At 38.4% G+C, this 17,225-nt stretch overlaps 1 protein-coding gene across 1 annotated transcript; it reads left to right on the top strand.

The window, feature by feature from the left end:
- Positions 1 to 1,311: 1,311 nt before the first annotated feature.
- LOC146325349 (guanine nucleotide-binding protein G(i) subunit alpha-3-like) lies at positions 1,312 to 17,066 on the top strand. Its single transcript, XM_084719868.1, has 8 exons — positions 1,312 to 2,419; positions 7,217 to 7,259; positions 8,815 to 8,956; positions 9,078 to 9,253; positions 11,233 to 11,305; positions 12,639 to 12,947; positions 14,158 to 14,311; positions 15,119 to 17,066. Exons 1-8 carry the CDS (start codon positions 2,311 to 2,313, stop codon positions 15,295 to 15,297), a joined length of 1,185 nt encoding a protein of 394 aa, XP_084575994.1. The 5' UTR covers positions 1,312 to 2,310; the 3' UTR covers positions 15,298 to 17,066.
- The last annotated feature ends 159 nt before the right edge of the window (positions 17,067 to 17,225 follow it).

Here is a 17,225-nt window from a genome sequence, read left to right on the forward strand (position 1 = left end):
AAAAGTAACTTGCTAGAAAAATGAAAACCCCTCTGTGATTGTTTGTGCGAGTTGGTTAAACTGTGTTGACGATCTGACATCAGAGTGGACAGAGGCGTATCACACAGCTGCCTCTATGAAAACAATAAAGCATACAGTATATCACTTTCATTATGCAACTAATAAATCATTTAGCCTCTCACAACACACGCCTACATACCAGTGTTCTCTGTGTGTTCTTTCTCTTAGTCTTTTATAACACAAGATAAGTTTTGGACAGTTGGTTCCTCTGACAACACTTTCAGACTGGAACACCTCTCCACACACATGCTAATCTGGATGGTGTTGCAGTATTGACTCCACTCAATTAATTGATTTTTACCCTTGCCCAAACCCATGAATTTATATAAATGTATATATATTTTTTTTTACGTTTCACAACAACTTTGTGGGTCACCTGCCGGGTACCTGCAGGTACCCGACCCCTAGGACTCTGCTCCTTCTTTCATGCCTGTGCTCATCATTGTACGCTTTCTGATTTGATAAACCAGCCGTTACCAGTTTACATAGACAGCTGCATTTGTATATTTTTGTGTACAAAGCCATGCTGGGTAAACTCCTTATATATATGGAATCTCCTGAGGCAGACCTCCAGCGATCTTCAGTTTTGTTACAAAAGGTGGCTACCGGGTAACAAAGGTTTGCACTGATCGGGGGGGAAAAAAATCTCTCTCCCTCTTTGCTCCCCTAACTTGGAATAATCTATAGAGTACGATACATTTCAATAATGTACTCCCCTTGGAAAAAGTTAAGCTACCCAAAAAAAAAAACATGTAACTGAGGAGTGCAACTGCTTTATTTGATGTGGATTTGGTCTCTTCTTTATGTGTTTGATATTTGTGTTTGCTGCCTCTTGTGCTTTTATTTTTATTCTAAGTCTTAACTGCACCCCATGTCTGAGCCTAATTTGAAAAACGCTAAGAAGTGGGCAAGAGGTTGACAGAGGGGGCTGGTGCTGGGAAGCACAGGACTATAGCCGTAGTGGGTATGGTCTCTTGGCTACATAGTATGTCATGACCATAGATGAATAATAAAGAACTGTATTATGAATGCAAAGATGGCACCCATTCAGTCCAGTGAGAGATGCTCGCCTGGCACATAAGCCAAATAAACGTTTCTATCTGAGTTTACCTCCTGGATATACAGTCCACTGAATATGAGCAGTAGTGTTCTTCCCCTTGCCCCACTCAGCCCATAGACTTCACATTGTGGAGACAGCTTTCTTCGGCTCAAGGAAATTTTTAAAAATATAAAAACTCCATGGATCAAAAATTCATCATAGAATGCAGTTTTAGGCTGGCCTGTCGGGAAGAATGCTTGGGCCGTAGGGAAAGTTTTTTGCTGCAATTCCCCCGAGAAATCATGACGTGGGCCCTCAAAATACAGAGAAAATACACAGACCTTGTTGTGAGAAGTTTCATGTAGAAACTACTTTCTTTCTGCTGTAGAATTTACCAGAACACTAAATAAAATGGCTCACAACAAGGACTGTGGATAATGTTTAGTAACCGGATCACGATTTTTGGAGAGAGACACTAATGCTGAATTTCTCATATGTATTTTTAGTGCTTTTAGCACCACAAGCAGTGGCATCTAGTTCCATTATATTCAAAAGAAGGCAGACATCTCTATGGCAGATATCTCCAAAATGCAGCAACTCACACCCAAAAAAAATCTAGATGGATAAACAGCACTACATGCCAGGGGAAAAATATGTATTTATGATTTGGGGGTGAACTGTCCCTTTAAGTCAATAAGAAATGTCAAAATTAAAACCAAAGTTTATGTGTGTCACTACAGTGTTATCATATAATTTAATTTACAGCTCAACAAACATGATGTGTGTAAGTGCGCAGTACCTCTGGTGTGCTGTCGGTCTTTGGACTTTGGTCTACCGCGTGAAATCTCAGAGCACTTCCTGGTTAAATGACGTTTTAAAAACAGCTGTGCGACTGCGCAGCGTCATCGGGGAAATCAAATATTACGTTCCTGTTTTCCGAATTTTCTTTTTAAAACGACGATTTTTCACACAGACATCACATCAAGTATTTTGTTTTCTTCTTTTCTAAACGACGATATTCGCAGTTATAAAAACAAAACATCCACCTGGGGAGTTTTGTCCGGTTGAGATCTTGCACGGGTGTGGACTTGGATTGTTTTCCTCGGCTGGGAAAGTTCAGCTCGCACCGACCCCAAGTACCGTCCGACGGCGTCTCTCATGAGCACAAACCGAAACTATAATCCGACACTGAAGAAGCTGTCAGAGTGAAAATGGGCATCTTGATGAGCGCTGAGGAAAGAGCTGCAAGGAAGAGGAGTAAAATGATCGATGAACAACTTCGAAAAGACGCAAGGAAGGTGGTGAATCTGATTGTATTTGGTATGAACAGTTTTGATCATTATAAATCTGTGCTTTTCGTTTTCACCTTTTCACTGTTTGTCTGACTCCACGCGCTCCTGCTCCTCTTATTTCCGTCAGCTCCTCTTTACTACCTGATGAAGTCTGGTCAGGGGCGTTTTCAGACTTGTTTTTTTTTTTTTTGTTTTTTTGACGGGATTGGTCCAAGTGCGGCACTGACTTATGCAGGGTGGCATGTACACACATGCGCACATTAATGTACCATTTCACATGTTTATGTTCAGAATCAGAATCATTTTATTTACCAAAGGAATTTGATTTTGTGATGCAGCACAGTGGTATGAGAAAGACAAAAAGTTTTTTTTAAAAAAGAAACTAACCTAAAAAGTTAAGTTTAAGTTGAATACAAGAATTATGTACAAACAAGAATATTATATACAAATAAGAATACTATACAAATTGAAAATAAAAGGTACACATAAGATAAGAATAATACAGTACAGTATGAGTTAAGAATAAGTATATATAACAAGATAAGAGAAATAAGTAACACTGCCACACATTATATTCATACATGAATACATACAGTATCTTACAGTTTCTTATTCCTGTGTTTAGAATTTCATTTGTGATTTGATAAAATCTGATTTGTTTTTCAAAGTTAAATAACCCTACTAATCACAACGCAACAGGGTGACGCCTTACATGAAGGTTCCATACTTTAGTCTTTAAATCATCAAAAGGAAATTGTACCGCCATTTTTCATCCATCCTTAGGCTGTGAGACTCCTAAATTCATCCTCTGCCATGAAAAATACTTTTATTTTCATGATTTGTTATTTAAATAATTTATTAATTCATCAAGTATGCTAAATTTACCCTGTAAAAAATTAAAGCAGGTGATATACAAAAGAAAACAATGAACATTGATGAATACTTATTAAACAGTTGGTAGAAACTAAGGTCACGCCTCTCACTGGACAGATAACCAATCATACTTGAGGATGATGAGGGGGTGATGTTTTTGTTTATTTCTCACATAGATTATGTAGATTACTATCTGACTGACATGTGTTTTTGACATTCATTAGACAGCTTCCCCATTTTTCTCTCACCAAGGACCCACTCAAGGGGGAATTATGTGAGTTTTCTGTCTTCATCACTACCAGACTGTTTCTCGTTGTTTTAAGTAGAGGACACATGGAACCATGAGGAACATTATGGTTCTCTGCTGCATCTCGTCAGCTCATTCATGGCAGTTTGTCATAAGCTTCAAAGAGTCTATGTTTTTATTTAGAGAAAATTACTTTCTTGATTTCAGACTGCGTGCAGCTTCAGCCTTAGATAGCCAGCTGGAAGCAGACAGCGAGGCAAAGTATCATGGGAGTTAAGTTAAAAAAGTTTACTCCTCTGTGACAGTAAACTGAATATCTTTGGGTTGGGAACAAAACATGTCATTCATCTTGAGCTTTGGGAAACAGTGATCAACATTTTTCACCATTTTCTGACATTTTGTAGGCCAGACAATTAGTCAAGAAAATAATCGGCCAATTAATCGAGTATGAAAATAATCGTTAGTCGTAGCCCTAAATTGAATTAAATTAAATTAAATTAAATAAGTGGACTACTTGATTACTATTAGCAAATTATTTGAACTAACACCACTAGTATAGGAAAAATTCTGTCCCAAGAAGAGCTTTACACTGTATCATGTAGATAGGCCCACTTGCAACTTGTAGAATTAAACCAGATGTTGGTGGTGAGAGGGCTCATGCACATCCTTTGCTCACTTATGACTTTATTTGAAGGTAGGGAGAGGAGACAGAGCATGTTGTAACTCATGCAGGCCTGTTTAACTTCAGTGCCTGCAAACACAACAAAACTTTACAACTGCAGGGAAATGTTGATCCTTTTCAGACAGCTCTGGGTCAACATTTTCCAGCACTTGAGCACGAAGAAAGTAGAAGCAGGGGAGAGGGGACAGTTGCAACATGGACCTTTTCTCATGTAACGTCGCTATCAGGAACATGCCATGAAGCCCACACTAGGTACACCTTGTCATTCATTGTCATCTCATGGTGGCCATTTTCCTCTGACATCATGCTCAAGGTGGGAAGCACAAATGCTGTAATAAAAAAGATAATGTCATATTGCTGTGTTCCAGGTTGTAAGTTGTATATACATACAAAGTTGATAAATATTAATGTTATAATGTCACCACTTTCCAGTTGATCAGCAAACAGAAAAGACAATGAATGGCAAAGTTTGATTTTCCACTTTTCTTCATTTATTAACATAAAAAAAATGGATTATCTTTAGATTTTAGCCTGACAAAAGATATCATCTCAGATAAATAAAAAAAAAAGTAGTTTCTGGCATTTCATTGATGTTACAGCTTTAGTTTTTGTTGTTGTTTAAGAAGTGTTAATAAAACAAAACAATTTGAACAGGGGGAAGGATTAACGTTTAAAACTGGATAATGAAAATCCAGAGGAATGTGGAGCCATATTTCAGGTTAAAACAGAATATTTTAAAACCCATTAAATACAGCAAACATTAACCACCTCTTAGCTAACATTACTGTTTGGTAGTGCTTCACGATACAACAGGCAAGACATAAATTAATTCTATCTTAATATTTCAGAATTAATTTGCCCCTTTCATATCACAATCAAACGATAATATTAGCGAGGAAGTGCTGCTAACATTAGCTGTTATCGTGGCTGATGAGTTATCAATTATGTTGTTTTACCTTGAAATACAGCTTGATGTCGCTCTGGATTTTCACTGTTCATTTTATTTTCATTTGCTGATCTCGGTGACTTGGTAACGATTTGTCAGATTTTGTAAATTTGTCTTTTTGATAACATCATGAGCTTCCCACCCTGAGGATGACATAGAGCTGGGCAATATAATGATATTATATTGTATTGTGATATGACACTAGATATTGTGATAGATTTTGGATATCATTATATCGTGAAATGTCCGAAATGTTGTCTTTTCCTGGTTTTAAAGGCTGCATTACAGTTAAGTGATGTAAATTTTGAGAATTTACCAGACTGTTCCAGCTGATCTCATATTTGCTTTTACTCATTTAGGCATTATATCCACATTACTGATGATTATTTATAAAATGTCACATTTTGTGAAAGCACCAATAGTCAGTAGTCAATAGTAATATTGTTGCAATATAATACAACAAACCCTCAGCCACAACTTATCATCAGTCACAAATTACACAATCAATAATTAACGATATCAACCTATCGTGATAGGTTTTTCGACTATATCACCCAGGCCTGGGATGACATCAGGGGAAAATGGCCACCATGTGACTATGCTGAATTGAGTTCACAGATGAAAATAAGATGTAATCTGTTCAGATGTACCAGACTTGCTGTAGAAAAACAGATTTTTCTCCTGTAAAGTAAAAATTCCAGGAAGTTTTCTCTTTCCTGTTTGGTTGTGCCTTGTTTGCTCATCTCTCACACGTTTATGTTATTGGCTATCCACAATGGTTGACTGGGAGTTCCTGTGCCTAATTATGCCAGTCTCTATAAAAGCTGCCACCTGCACACCATACCTCCCACACGTCCACTCACTTACAACACTGACTTTACTGTCATCCACATCCCGTCTTTTTTGCAATCTATGCTTTTTGTAATGTGCCACTCCCTTATCCTCCAATGTCCCTTTTGGGTCATAACAGGGTTAGAACTAACAAAAACAGAATAGGAGCAGAGTGCCTTACACTGTACAGCTGGGTTTAGGTCATAAAACAGGTTGGTGCTTGTTTTTTGTGGGGTTTCAGATTGCAGACAGACTGTAAAGCCCAGAGCAGCCTGATATCTGGGATTGTTTCTCCAGTGGAAAAACACTAGCTTCGCCAGGAGTGTGACAACTGTTTCCTGTTTGTCTGATTATTGTAGAAATGTTCCTGATGTGAAGTCCTTTTCCCACTCATCGTTATTACGTTATATCTGGACAGCCCCAGTTCCCCTTTTCCTCTGTATTGTAGTACAGGAGGACAAATTTACCAACTGCAAACTCTCCTTGATATATAGAGACTCTCAAGATCTACTCATCAGGGAAGCTGGCGTAAAGAGCAAGCAAGCAAGTGCTGCCAGCACCGCAGTCAACCAGACAGAATGGTCAGTAAAAACCAGAGGCATCACTGGAAACTCTTGCATTGTAACACAAGGCCTAGCAACTTAACATTTCCAGCAGTGGTTTAAGTCTAAGATGAGGGTCAACCTTAGTTGAAAACTCCAGAAGCAGTACTGTCCACAACACTGAGACCAGATCATCTGGTCTCCTGGAGGCAATAATGTAATCGTGGGAAGAGACCGCTGAAGAAATGACAGAGAGAAAGAGGACTAAGTACCTTTAACTGGTCCAGGATTGCTGGAAAAACAGGTGGATAACATAGCTGTTTACAGTGGAGGTGGGATGTTGTGGATTCCCAGCCCAATCTGTAAGGAATCTGCTGACAAAAGCAGAAATAATATAAGATTAATAAGAGAAAATCAGTTGACATAAATGTCAGGGTGCAAAACTCGCCAGGGTGATCCAGGGAAGATATCTGTGGTGTCATGATAGGGTGTTCAGATCAGATAGTTCATACAACAATGCAATGATCGTGCACGCTCCCCCATGCCACACATAAATGTCTGCCATGAAACTTCATCACAAGGCTGCTTCTTGTAGGGTGTTTTGACACAAACATGCTGCACACTGTGATTTGTGATTAAAGGAGATCAGATTAAGTTTGACCGGTTTGATCCATCATTCTCATGAGAGTGATTTTCTTTTTCAGGTTCTGACAAATCGGGGAAATCCACAATAATAAAGCAGATGAAGTAAGTTACAGCTTGTAACACCGTCCTGATAACACTGATGCATGTATTAATCTCCTACATCCCATAATAAACTTTGATGGTGTTTGCTTATCATTAACGAAAGGCAATCCCACTCACTCACCACCACTTTCATCTTATTGTTAGAGGTTAATAGTGTGGCGAGAGCTGTCAGTACAAACAGGGTTCGTCTTTGTGGAATAACTGTGGGCGCAAAGCAGGACCCTCATTTCACTTTGCTCAGGCAGAGGAGGAAGCACCCATTTGCCTAACGTGTTAAACAATGGCCTCAGAGACCAGTTGTAGCTTGGCAGGACCTGAATAGACTCCCGCAGTTCCCACATTAAGCATGCTGCATGCTCACTGAAGCTCAAATTCCAGCACTAATGACAGCGTTGCATTTTTCACATTTGTTTGTCCCACATTTGCTGAATCCACTGGTCAAATTATTGATAATAAAATAATATGAACATTAATTAGGAAACCAAATAAGTAAACAGCCTTAACTACTGCTACAACTACTATTACTACTACTACTAATAATAGTAATGGTAACAATAATAATAGTGATAATGAAATTAGAAAAAAAAAAAACACATCATGAACATGAAAACATCAAAATTAAATAAATAGAAGGAACATATTACATCCAAAATGCTTTTTTAAGTCTTAACGATGAGCTCCAAAGCTGATGTTTTGGCTTTATATTATTGGGTAATATCTTTAATACTAATTCATAGCCAAGATTACATAGGAATGCACATACAAAAAATGCAGGAATTTCCTCCATATTTTCTAAAAGGTATCAGGCTTTTCTTTTAATTCAAAGGTTTATTTCTCTCGAGCAAAACACTGAGAGAGTTTTTTAAACTAATGACTAATAGATAGAAGGCTTTTATAAAACTCTCTGTTTAGAAAATCCAAGTTTATTGATGTAAACTGAAAATAATCAATATAGAGATCCTTGCGTACTCAAATTAAAACAAATGAATAGGCCAAGATGAATTTGAGTGCTTTTGGGACCTAGTAAGTATTAAAGAGGGTGTGAGACTTCTGGCTGCTTTGTATTTCTTAACAGAATGTCACACTGTTTGCTAGATAGCTAAAAAGTTAGTTTGCCTATTTATAATGGCTCAGCAAATAAGCTTATTTCTAATTTGTCTTCCTTTCAGAAAAACTTGTCGCTAAATTAATGGAGCCGTATGACCAAATAATAAAAGAAAGACCTGTGCAGACTAAACAGGTCATCAGCCATCCTCTGGAAACATCTGGTGGCATAAAATCTCAGGGAAATGAGGAGGAGTTGGAGTATTGTTGGTACAACTGTGACAGTTGGTGCGATTTGCCTGTTCATCCCCATAACGGAATCAAATTGAATCAAGGTTTAGAGTAAAAACTAAAGTGAGGTTTGAAGAGAAGTTTAGATTTAATCTTTCTTAATTTTAAGCTAGTTTTAAAGTTTGGTGCAACAACATTTAGTTAAAGCATGATTTAATCAGGCTTTAAAAATGAATCCTTGTTGGTGAAACTGAAACCTATTTGGATTTTTCTGTGTCAGAATCATTCATCAAGGTGGCTACTCGGAAGAGGAGCGCAAGAGGTACAAAGCGGTGGTGTACAGCAACACCATCCAGTACATCATGGCCATCACCAGGGCGATGCAGAAGTTAAAGATAGATTTTGAGGATGCTGCACGAGCGGTGAGTTAAATACATTCAATCTGCATCAGTCATGACTTTCAAAGAACAACATCCTCATTCGTGAAATAAATCACCACAGGAACGTGTTTACAATGACCGCAGTTATCGTCTTTATTACCAGGACGATGCACGCCAGCTGTTTGACCTGGCGAGATCAACAGATGAAGGAGGAGAAAGGGAGGAAGGGGTGATTCCAGCAGAGCTGGCCGCTGTGCTTCAGAGGCTGTGGAACGATGGCGGAGTTCAGATATGCTGCAAACGATCGCCGGAGTATGAGCTCAATGACTCTGCTGCATAGTGAGGACTCACTTTTCTACATATAGACACACACAGACTTATCAAGTACCAACTCAAGCTTATTAAATCAGTTAATATACAGATGACTGCAACCTGAATCTGCAAAATGTAGATTAACAAGTCATGTAGGCCTGTATTCAGCCTTCATTTATTTTGTCTTAAAAAAAGTTAAACAGTTTCTCAGTGATGTAAAATCATTTCATTTGATTACCTGATTAATCAATTAGCCACCAGAAACTAATAGTCTATTTATCATTTTGGTCATTCATCACACAGAAATGGCCAAATATTTCCTAGTTCCAGCTTCTCTGTTGTGAGGATCAGCACTTGTCTTCATCTTATGAGATAATAAATTTAATATATTTTGGTTTTTGACTGTTGGTTGGATGAAAGAATTTACTTCTTAAGTTTCCTTAGGAAATACAGCAGTTTCTGAGGGTGGAGATGTGTGATGTCCAGGACAGGTTCTCTGTGATATTGATTCCCAGGAAACCTATAACTGCTCATCTTCTCCACCTCAGCTCCCCTGATGTAGACAGGGATGGCCATCTTTTCCTCCTTTCTCCCAAAACAAAGTCAGTTCCTTGCTTTTGCTGACATTGAGCAGTAGGTTGTTTTCTGTGCACTACTTTGCAAGACTGTTGATTTCCTGCTGATATGAAGCTGTGTCGTTGTCTGTAATCTGGCCAGTGATGTTAGTGTTATCCGTGAACTTCACCGTAGAGTTCTCCCCATGCCCGGGGTTGCAGTCATAGGTGTACAGCGTGAACAGGAAGGGGCTGAGCACACAGCCCTGGGCAGCTCCGGACCACTGGGCAGTAGAGTGGAGGAGGTGAGGCTGCCAGTCTGAATGGACTGTGGTCTGTTTGTGACTGCTTTTTGCACAGTTAATTCCTGAAAAAGAGAGACTTGAAGAAAAAATGTTTCTGTTAACTTACCACTGTTTAGATCATCTGACAGAATGGTTTCAGTTTATTGTGATAGTCAACCAGTTTGTGCTAAACATACCAGAATCTTACTTTACCAATCAGACATGGATAAAGGTCAGGGTTTTCTGTCGTTTTGCAGTGTTTATATCACACTCACCCTGAAAGAAAGTAGCTCAGTGTGAAGGACACGTTCTTTGTTTTGAAAACAGCAGAGGTGTCATGGCTCTCAGTGCACTTTATCTACATGACGAAGAGGAACCAGTGGATTTAGTCTGTTTCTACTCAGTCAGTGTTAGTCATGCACCAAAACGTGAGCCCATGTTTATTTAATTGTCTGTCTGCAGAGCAAGTCCTCCACTTCTCCAGATATATTTCACATTTTTTCAAATGTGTCTTTACATTATGTTGAAATACAACATCATGTAAAGACACATTTGTATCAGTGTGGAAAGTGTGGTTACAAAACACAACATTAAAGAAAACAGAGCAACTATTTTATATAACACAGCAACATTTCACAAAACACAGCAACTTTTTATAAAACAGCAATATTACCCACAATGCAACATTTCACTAAACATGTTTCAGAAAACACATTTCAGAAAATACATTTCACAAAGCACAAAAACAATTAATAAAACACTGACTTTAGCACATGCTCAGCATTGGGCATGAATTGTGCTTTGAATGTCTTCAGTCGCCTGACAGCAAAACAGCCAATCACAGCGGTGTAGAGTGTCGAGTGTCCCTCCGTCTCATCAAATGTAGCACCAACCTACCTTAACAAATCCATTGTGTGAAATGTCGTGTTTTGTGAAATGTGTTTTGGCCACGGCTTCCAGGGCCACAGTAGGAAAGCCCTGGATAACCTTATTTGACCATGTTGTGTTTATAAAAAAGAAAGAAAAGCACAGGATTTTTGGATTTGTTTTCATGGAACATATTGGGAGCTGTGTCTACTGCAGATGCTGCTACTGTAAATATAAATAGCACTATGATTTGTGTATGCTCTGCGATCATCTTCATATATCCATGTTTTCTGTCTTTCAGCTTCCTGAATGACTTGGACAGGATCTGTCAGCCGAACGTGCTACGTGCATATGAGAGGACGTTTGGCATGATGGTAGCTCTATTCACCTACAATGATCTCTGCTTCAGGTTTGTATATGTAATTTATCTCCCCACAAGGATGTCAGGTCCTTTTTGTGCTTCACAGTCATGATCTGAGCTGGTTTATTATAGTGGTGAGCATTTAAATGTCTTCATTGCAAAACTTAAAGGGACTCGGATCCACTGAAGAAAAATTCAGACTAACCCTTTAAAACATTAAAGTCACACAACAATGCAAACAAACTAACAGACCAAGGCTGTTATGGTTTGACAAAGTGGAGGACCCAAATGCAGACAACGGGAGGCAGAGGGTGGAGTTCAAAAGATATTTTATCCGGTAGACCAAAAACAAAACTTACAAGCATGATGAGGAAGCATCCAAAAAACAGGCAGGGAGGAAGAAAACCAAAAGTCCATAAATCCAAAAACACAGGAAGACACTGACCAACACGGAGACGAGACGAGAGAATGAACCAACAAAGGAAAAAGGACAAGACACAGGATTAAATACACTAGGGAGGGGGAGGAAAACAAGACACAGGTGAGGGCAGTCAAAGACAGGTGAAACAAATTATTGAACACAAAAGGCGGGAAAACAGACAAAGACAGGAAGCAAAAACAGGACACACGAGGGAGGACCAGACACTACCAAAATAAAACAGTAAATAACCCAACAAAATCCCGAACCATGACAAAGGCAACAGTAGATGATGATGAACCGATGGCATTTTATCTAAGTGAAGACAGCAGGTGTCTCACTGGAAATTGTTCACAGAGAGTCAATGCAGTGATAACTTCCTGCACACACATGAGCTCAATATGACAACACTTGCTTGTTCGAGGGGAAGAGAAGGAGGCTCGTCATGGTTTGGCACACAGGTTTACAAGCAAACATGAGGGTGAATCCACTTTTTAATCCCAAAAGTTTAAAAAACAAATGCTGAGCTCTCCTGGCCGGTCGGCGGCTCCACGATTTCTTCGTTGTTGCCGCAGAAGGTTGAAAAGCAGGAGTGAAAATAAATCCCTTAAGGAGTCTGCATCAGATGACTCTGGTGTTTTTCTCCTCCGGGAGTTCAACTTGTCAGCTCTGTGTCTCAGCTCTGCCCGGGTCCTCTTGGCCCTCGGTAAAGCCCTGGGATAGATGTGACTGAATGCAACTGAAGGTGAAGTAAAAGTAACCAAGTGAGCTGACAAACTCCTGGACTGAGCATGTTACTCATTAGACTCTTTTCTCTTTATTATAATTCCATTTCATAGCAGCTTTTCCTGCAGTACCAAAACAATGTGGCCTACCCTAGCTTTAAACGGCTCACTATAGGTTCAGTTTGCCTCTGAGGGCCCTTTAGATGGAAACAAAGGCAGCTTGTGTGTTTTTTCTCTTGCCCTGGATTTATGAGGAGACTTGTCCTTTTAAATCATTACAATTTAAATGGCATTATAATTATCATGAATGCATTCAGTGTACATTTGTTTATGCCATTACGTGCTGTGTGTGTGTGTGTGTGTGTGTGTGTGTGTGTGTTTCTAGGATGACAGATCCCGGGTCACGGACATGTGAGAAGAGGTGGTTGGCCTTTGCTTTTGACGACCTCTCATTCATCATTTTCTGTGTAGCGCTCAGTGACTACGACTTCATACCTGAGTACGATGACACTGTAAGTGAGGATATACTGGAGGCATTATGTTAGCAGGTTGTCCATGCATTAGTCCATGCCATTCTTGCGAACACAATATCTCAGGAACACCTGGATAAAATTTCTTCAAATTTAGTACAAATGTCCACTCAAGGATGAACTGATTATAATCTGGAGATCAAAGGTCAAAAATGTGTTTTTGGTCCTAACTCAGCAATTCATACACTAATTCTGACAAAATGTAATTCAAATATCTAGGGGTGGCAGTACCTTATTTGGGTACTTGTAATTCTATGAATATTTTTTCCAAGTCTGTAATTTTAATCATATTTAAATAGTCATTACAATGTGTAATCTACCAAGTGACTTTAAAAATCATATTCTGAGTGCAGCGCCACTAGCCAGTTTTTTAGATAAACTGAGATCAGACACCCAAATTCCCTATTAAAGAATCAAAAACATTTCTGATTATTAGGAATTATTTCATATTTGTTAACTAATTTTACTGCAGTTTAATTATATTTATCTGTACAAATGTATCCGCCTACATAATGGTCGTATATTTTCTGTCTAGTCTTGCACAAATATGTTTTCCTATTTTCCTGTGTAAATCTTATAAGAATTTCCAGAAATGTGTGTGTCTGTGTCTTAAATAAAGATATTGAGAAAACTATTGAAATAGACCTTTTTCACAGGCAACATTTTGACTTGTCATAGTAGGTAAATCACTAATTTTACTGACATATATAATATATATATGTCAGTAAAATTAGCGCTAATTTTACTGACATATATATATTATATATATTAACAATGGTTCAGTTTATTCAAAGATTCCAGTCAGTGTGTCAGACAACTGGTTTTTATAGCTTGTAAGTGCTGGCAAAGACACACCACACCTTTTCCATTTGGATTCAGTCATTACAAGTTGTGTAAAATATGTTTTTGTTAGTCTGTGTCATTTACGGTGCTATTGTAGTATTTCACTCATGTGCCAGGCATAGCCTTTAGTTCCAGTTTTGTGTCTCAAATCTAAATGGACTAGACACCGCGCCCAACTGGCACAGTGCAGGTCAGGCTGTGGAGCACACCCCAAGACCCTGAAACCAAAACAGTGAAATGAATTGATCATCATTTGCTATATTATTTACACGTGTGTGTTTGTCATGTCAGACTGAAAGCTATGAAAGCAGCAAATTATGGGTAAGTTCTCATCTACTCTTTTTTTCAGGTCAGGTTGCGCGAAAGTATGTTGCATTTCCAGAACTTCTGCAACAACAGGTGGCTCCGTTGTATCCCCATCATCCTCTTCCTCAACAAGAAGGATTTGTTTGAAGAGAAGATTGCCAGAAATCCACTCACTATCTGCTTCCCTGAATACACTGGTGAGATGAACTTTTGATGGGATATTGTCAGATTGTGTGTAGTCACTCCTCGAGTGTTTTCATCAGAGAAAATATTGATTTATTTATCTGCTGTATTTGAGCATTGACTTCCTAGAAACGTGTGATCGTGCTCTAGATTTATATTACCTTAACTCTGGATCACATGTGTCAAACTCAAGGCCCACAGGTCAAGTAGAGCCCAGATGTGGCCCACATGAGCTTGCAAAGAATATAATTTGCACAATATCATTATGTGCTGTGTTAGAGAATATGGTGTCCATAAAATACATGTCCCAGAATGCATCCAGATTTCATTTTCTCAATGTCATATAGGTTACCTATATTAGCAATTACTAAAGCCAATAATCAAATGTAGAGGCCTTTATGTACAACCCCAATTCCATAAAAGTTAGGATATTGTACATCAATGTATAGAGTCATATGACATAATCCCTTTCAATCATCACTTATGACCCGCCAGTGACCATGCCCTCTGCCTGTATTTCCTTGTGTTTTTTGTCATTGTTTTGTTTTGCTTGAAATGTTTCACCAACCCACAGTGTAGGTATTTAACGTGCTGATGAGTTTAGAAACAACTCGGACAAATCCTACTGAGTGTAACTTTAAGTTTGTGGAAGCAGAGAGGTCCAACTGTTCACAGATTAATGGCATCTTTGTTTCACTTTTGTTTAGCCCACAATGTCAAAAATAAGATGAGTTGAGCCGTATTGTTTCTGAGCACAACTGAGAATTGTTTCATGTAAACTACAACCAATTTCTTTTTATAACTGACTTTTTTCACTGTAGGTGGGAACACATATGAGGAGGCTGCAGCTTATATCCAGCGCCAGTTTGAAGACTTAAATAGAGATACGTACACCAGAGAGATCTACACCCACTTGACTTGTGCCATAGACACCAATTATGTGCAGCTTGTGTTCGATGCCATCATTGACCTCAACCTGAGAAAGAGCCAACTCTACTAAAGCTTCATCCCCTGCAGGTCAGCACACTGACTTTCACCTGCTCTACAGTTCATGCACTGAAGAGATGTGGCAACATGGTGTTGTTGTTTTCAAACCAACAGATAAAAATGACATAATGACAATTAATTGTTGCACTACCGAAGAGACAACAGTCAAGTCTCTTTTGTAATTTTGATCATGTGATGACCGTGTCTGCTTGTTGGGTCGAGTTAAATAGCTAGGTAACTGTTATCATTGTCTCAAGAGAGTCGAACCTTTTTACGCACAAAAGGTTTTATTTACCTCAAACCTGAAAAATGTAAAGCAAAACTTCATACTGAATAAACTGGGCCCATGAAAACAGTCACAAAAATACAACCCCATATCCAAAAAGTCATTGTGTAAAAGGTAAATACAAGCAGAATACATTGATTTGCAAAAAGTTTTTGCCTTAAATTCAGTTGAATACAGTACAAAGACAAGATTTTGAATGTTCAAGCTGATTAATGTTAAACTGTTTTTAGTAAATATGCGCTCAGTATGAATTTGGTATCTGCAACACATTCCAAAGAAGCTGTGACAGAAGCATGTTTACCACTGTGATACATCATGATTTCTTTTAACAACACTCAGTTACTGGGGACTGAAGACACTAAATGTTGTTTTTAAAGTGAAATTCTTTCCCATTCTTTCTTGATATATGACCTCAGGTGCTCAACAGTCCGAGTTCTCTGCTGTTGTATTTTGTACTTCATAATACACCACACATTTTCAGAGATAGACAGACTGCAGGTAGCCCAAATCTAGTACCAGAACTCTTTTACTACAGCCACACTTTTCAACACACTGTTGCAGAATGTGTCTTGGCATTATGTTACTGAAATAAGACATTATCTGGATGGCAGAATATGTTATATGTAATGAACATGTTGCTCCAAACTCTTTATGTACCTGTAAATAAGCAAAGGGAAATCAAGCCAAGAATGTATTTTAGATTCTTACAAAGCAAAATGTATCTCGCTGTCTTCTGCACTTGCAATCAAAGACTCTGTGAGAATCTGTGATTGCAAGTGCAGAAGCCAGTGTGCAGCTGTATTTTTGTTTTTTATTGTTGGCCCATGTGGGCTTTGTCTACACACCCATTGACCAACAAGTGCACCAAAGTTTTTGCTTTTTCATATATGTGTATTTTAATATGTTATACATTTTATTGACCACTTTTATATGCAGCCAAGTTCAGTGTTTTGAAAGAACCCTATTCAAGTTAAATTTCAAATGTGGAGGATGTTAATTTAAAGGCTCACATTTCTGTGGTATACAGTTTTCAGAGGCTCTGTTTATTTTGGTGAACATTTAATTTATTCTCTTTAAATGGGACTACGTTGCTGAACAAGAACAGCTAAATATAACAGTTCTCTTCCCAAGGTATGTTATTTACCCCTTTTTTAATGCGGTATAGCAATGATTTTGCTGAAATAAAACTAAGAGAGACTGACTGATGTGATGTGGATTGTTTTTGGAAATATGGTTCATACAGTCTCTACTGTATGAAGTGTTTGATTCAACTTCTTCCAATGGTCCAGTGTTAAAAAAGCGTACCAATATGTCAGTAAGTATTTATATCAAATCACAGTCTTTGTAGAATTGCAATGCATCATAATCGCTATACATATCGAATCAGCACCCAAATTGTGATAGTATCGATTAGGAGATAGTATACAGTAGTGGAGCTTGTGTTTGAGTTTGGGTCACTCGGTTTGTGGTAGAAAAACAATTTTCAGTCTGGCTGCCTTTACATTTCTGCAGTAATATCAGGTCATTTTAACAACATTACACAATGGCTCAAAGTTGTCTATCTTCTCGTTTTTTTAAAGACTAAACTAATACCAAAATCTTGCCACAGGCAACGCCAATCAGATGTTATCCACTGTTAAGATTTGTAAAGGCCT

This window comes from Lutjanus erythropterus, chromosome 6, assembly GCF_056507025.1.
Source record: "Lutjanus erythropterus isolate fLutEry1 chromosome 6, fLutEry1.hap2, whole genome shotgun sequence".
NCBI classification, from domain to species: domain Eukaryota; kingdom Metazoa; phylum Chordata; class Actinopteri; order Lutjaniformes; family Lutjanidae; genus Lutjanus; species Lutjanus erythropterus.

Excerpts from the sequence above, each read along its gene's own strand:
- LOC146325349 (XM_084719868.1), top strand. The coding sequence starts at position 2,311 with ATGGGCATCTTGATGAGCGCTGAGGAAAGAGCTGCAAGGAAGAGGAGT. Across the intron at positions 2,420-7,216 it reads GGTGAATCTGATTGTATTTG|GTTCTGACAAATCGGGGAAA; the intron begins GTATGAACAGTT and ends TTTCTTTTTCAG. Across the intron at positions 14,312-15,118 it reads CTGCTTCCCTGAATACACTG|GTGGGAACACATATGAGGAG; the intron begins GTGAGATGAACT and ends TTTTCACTGTAG.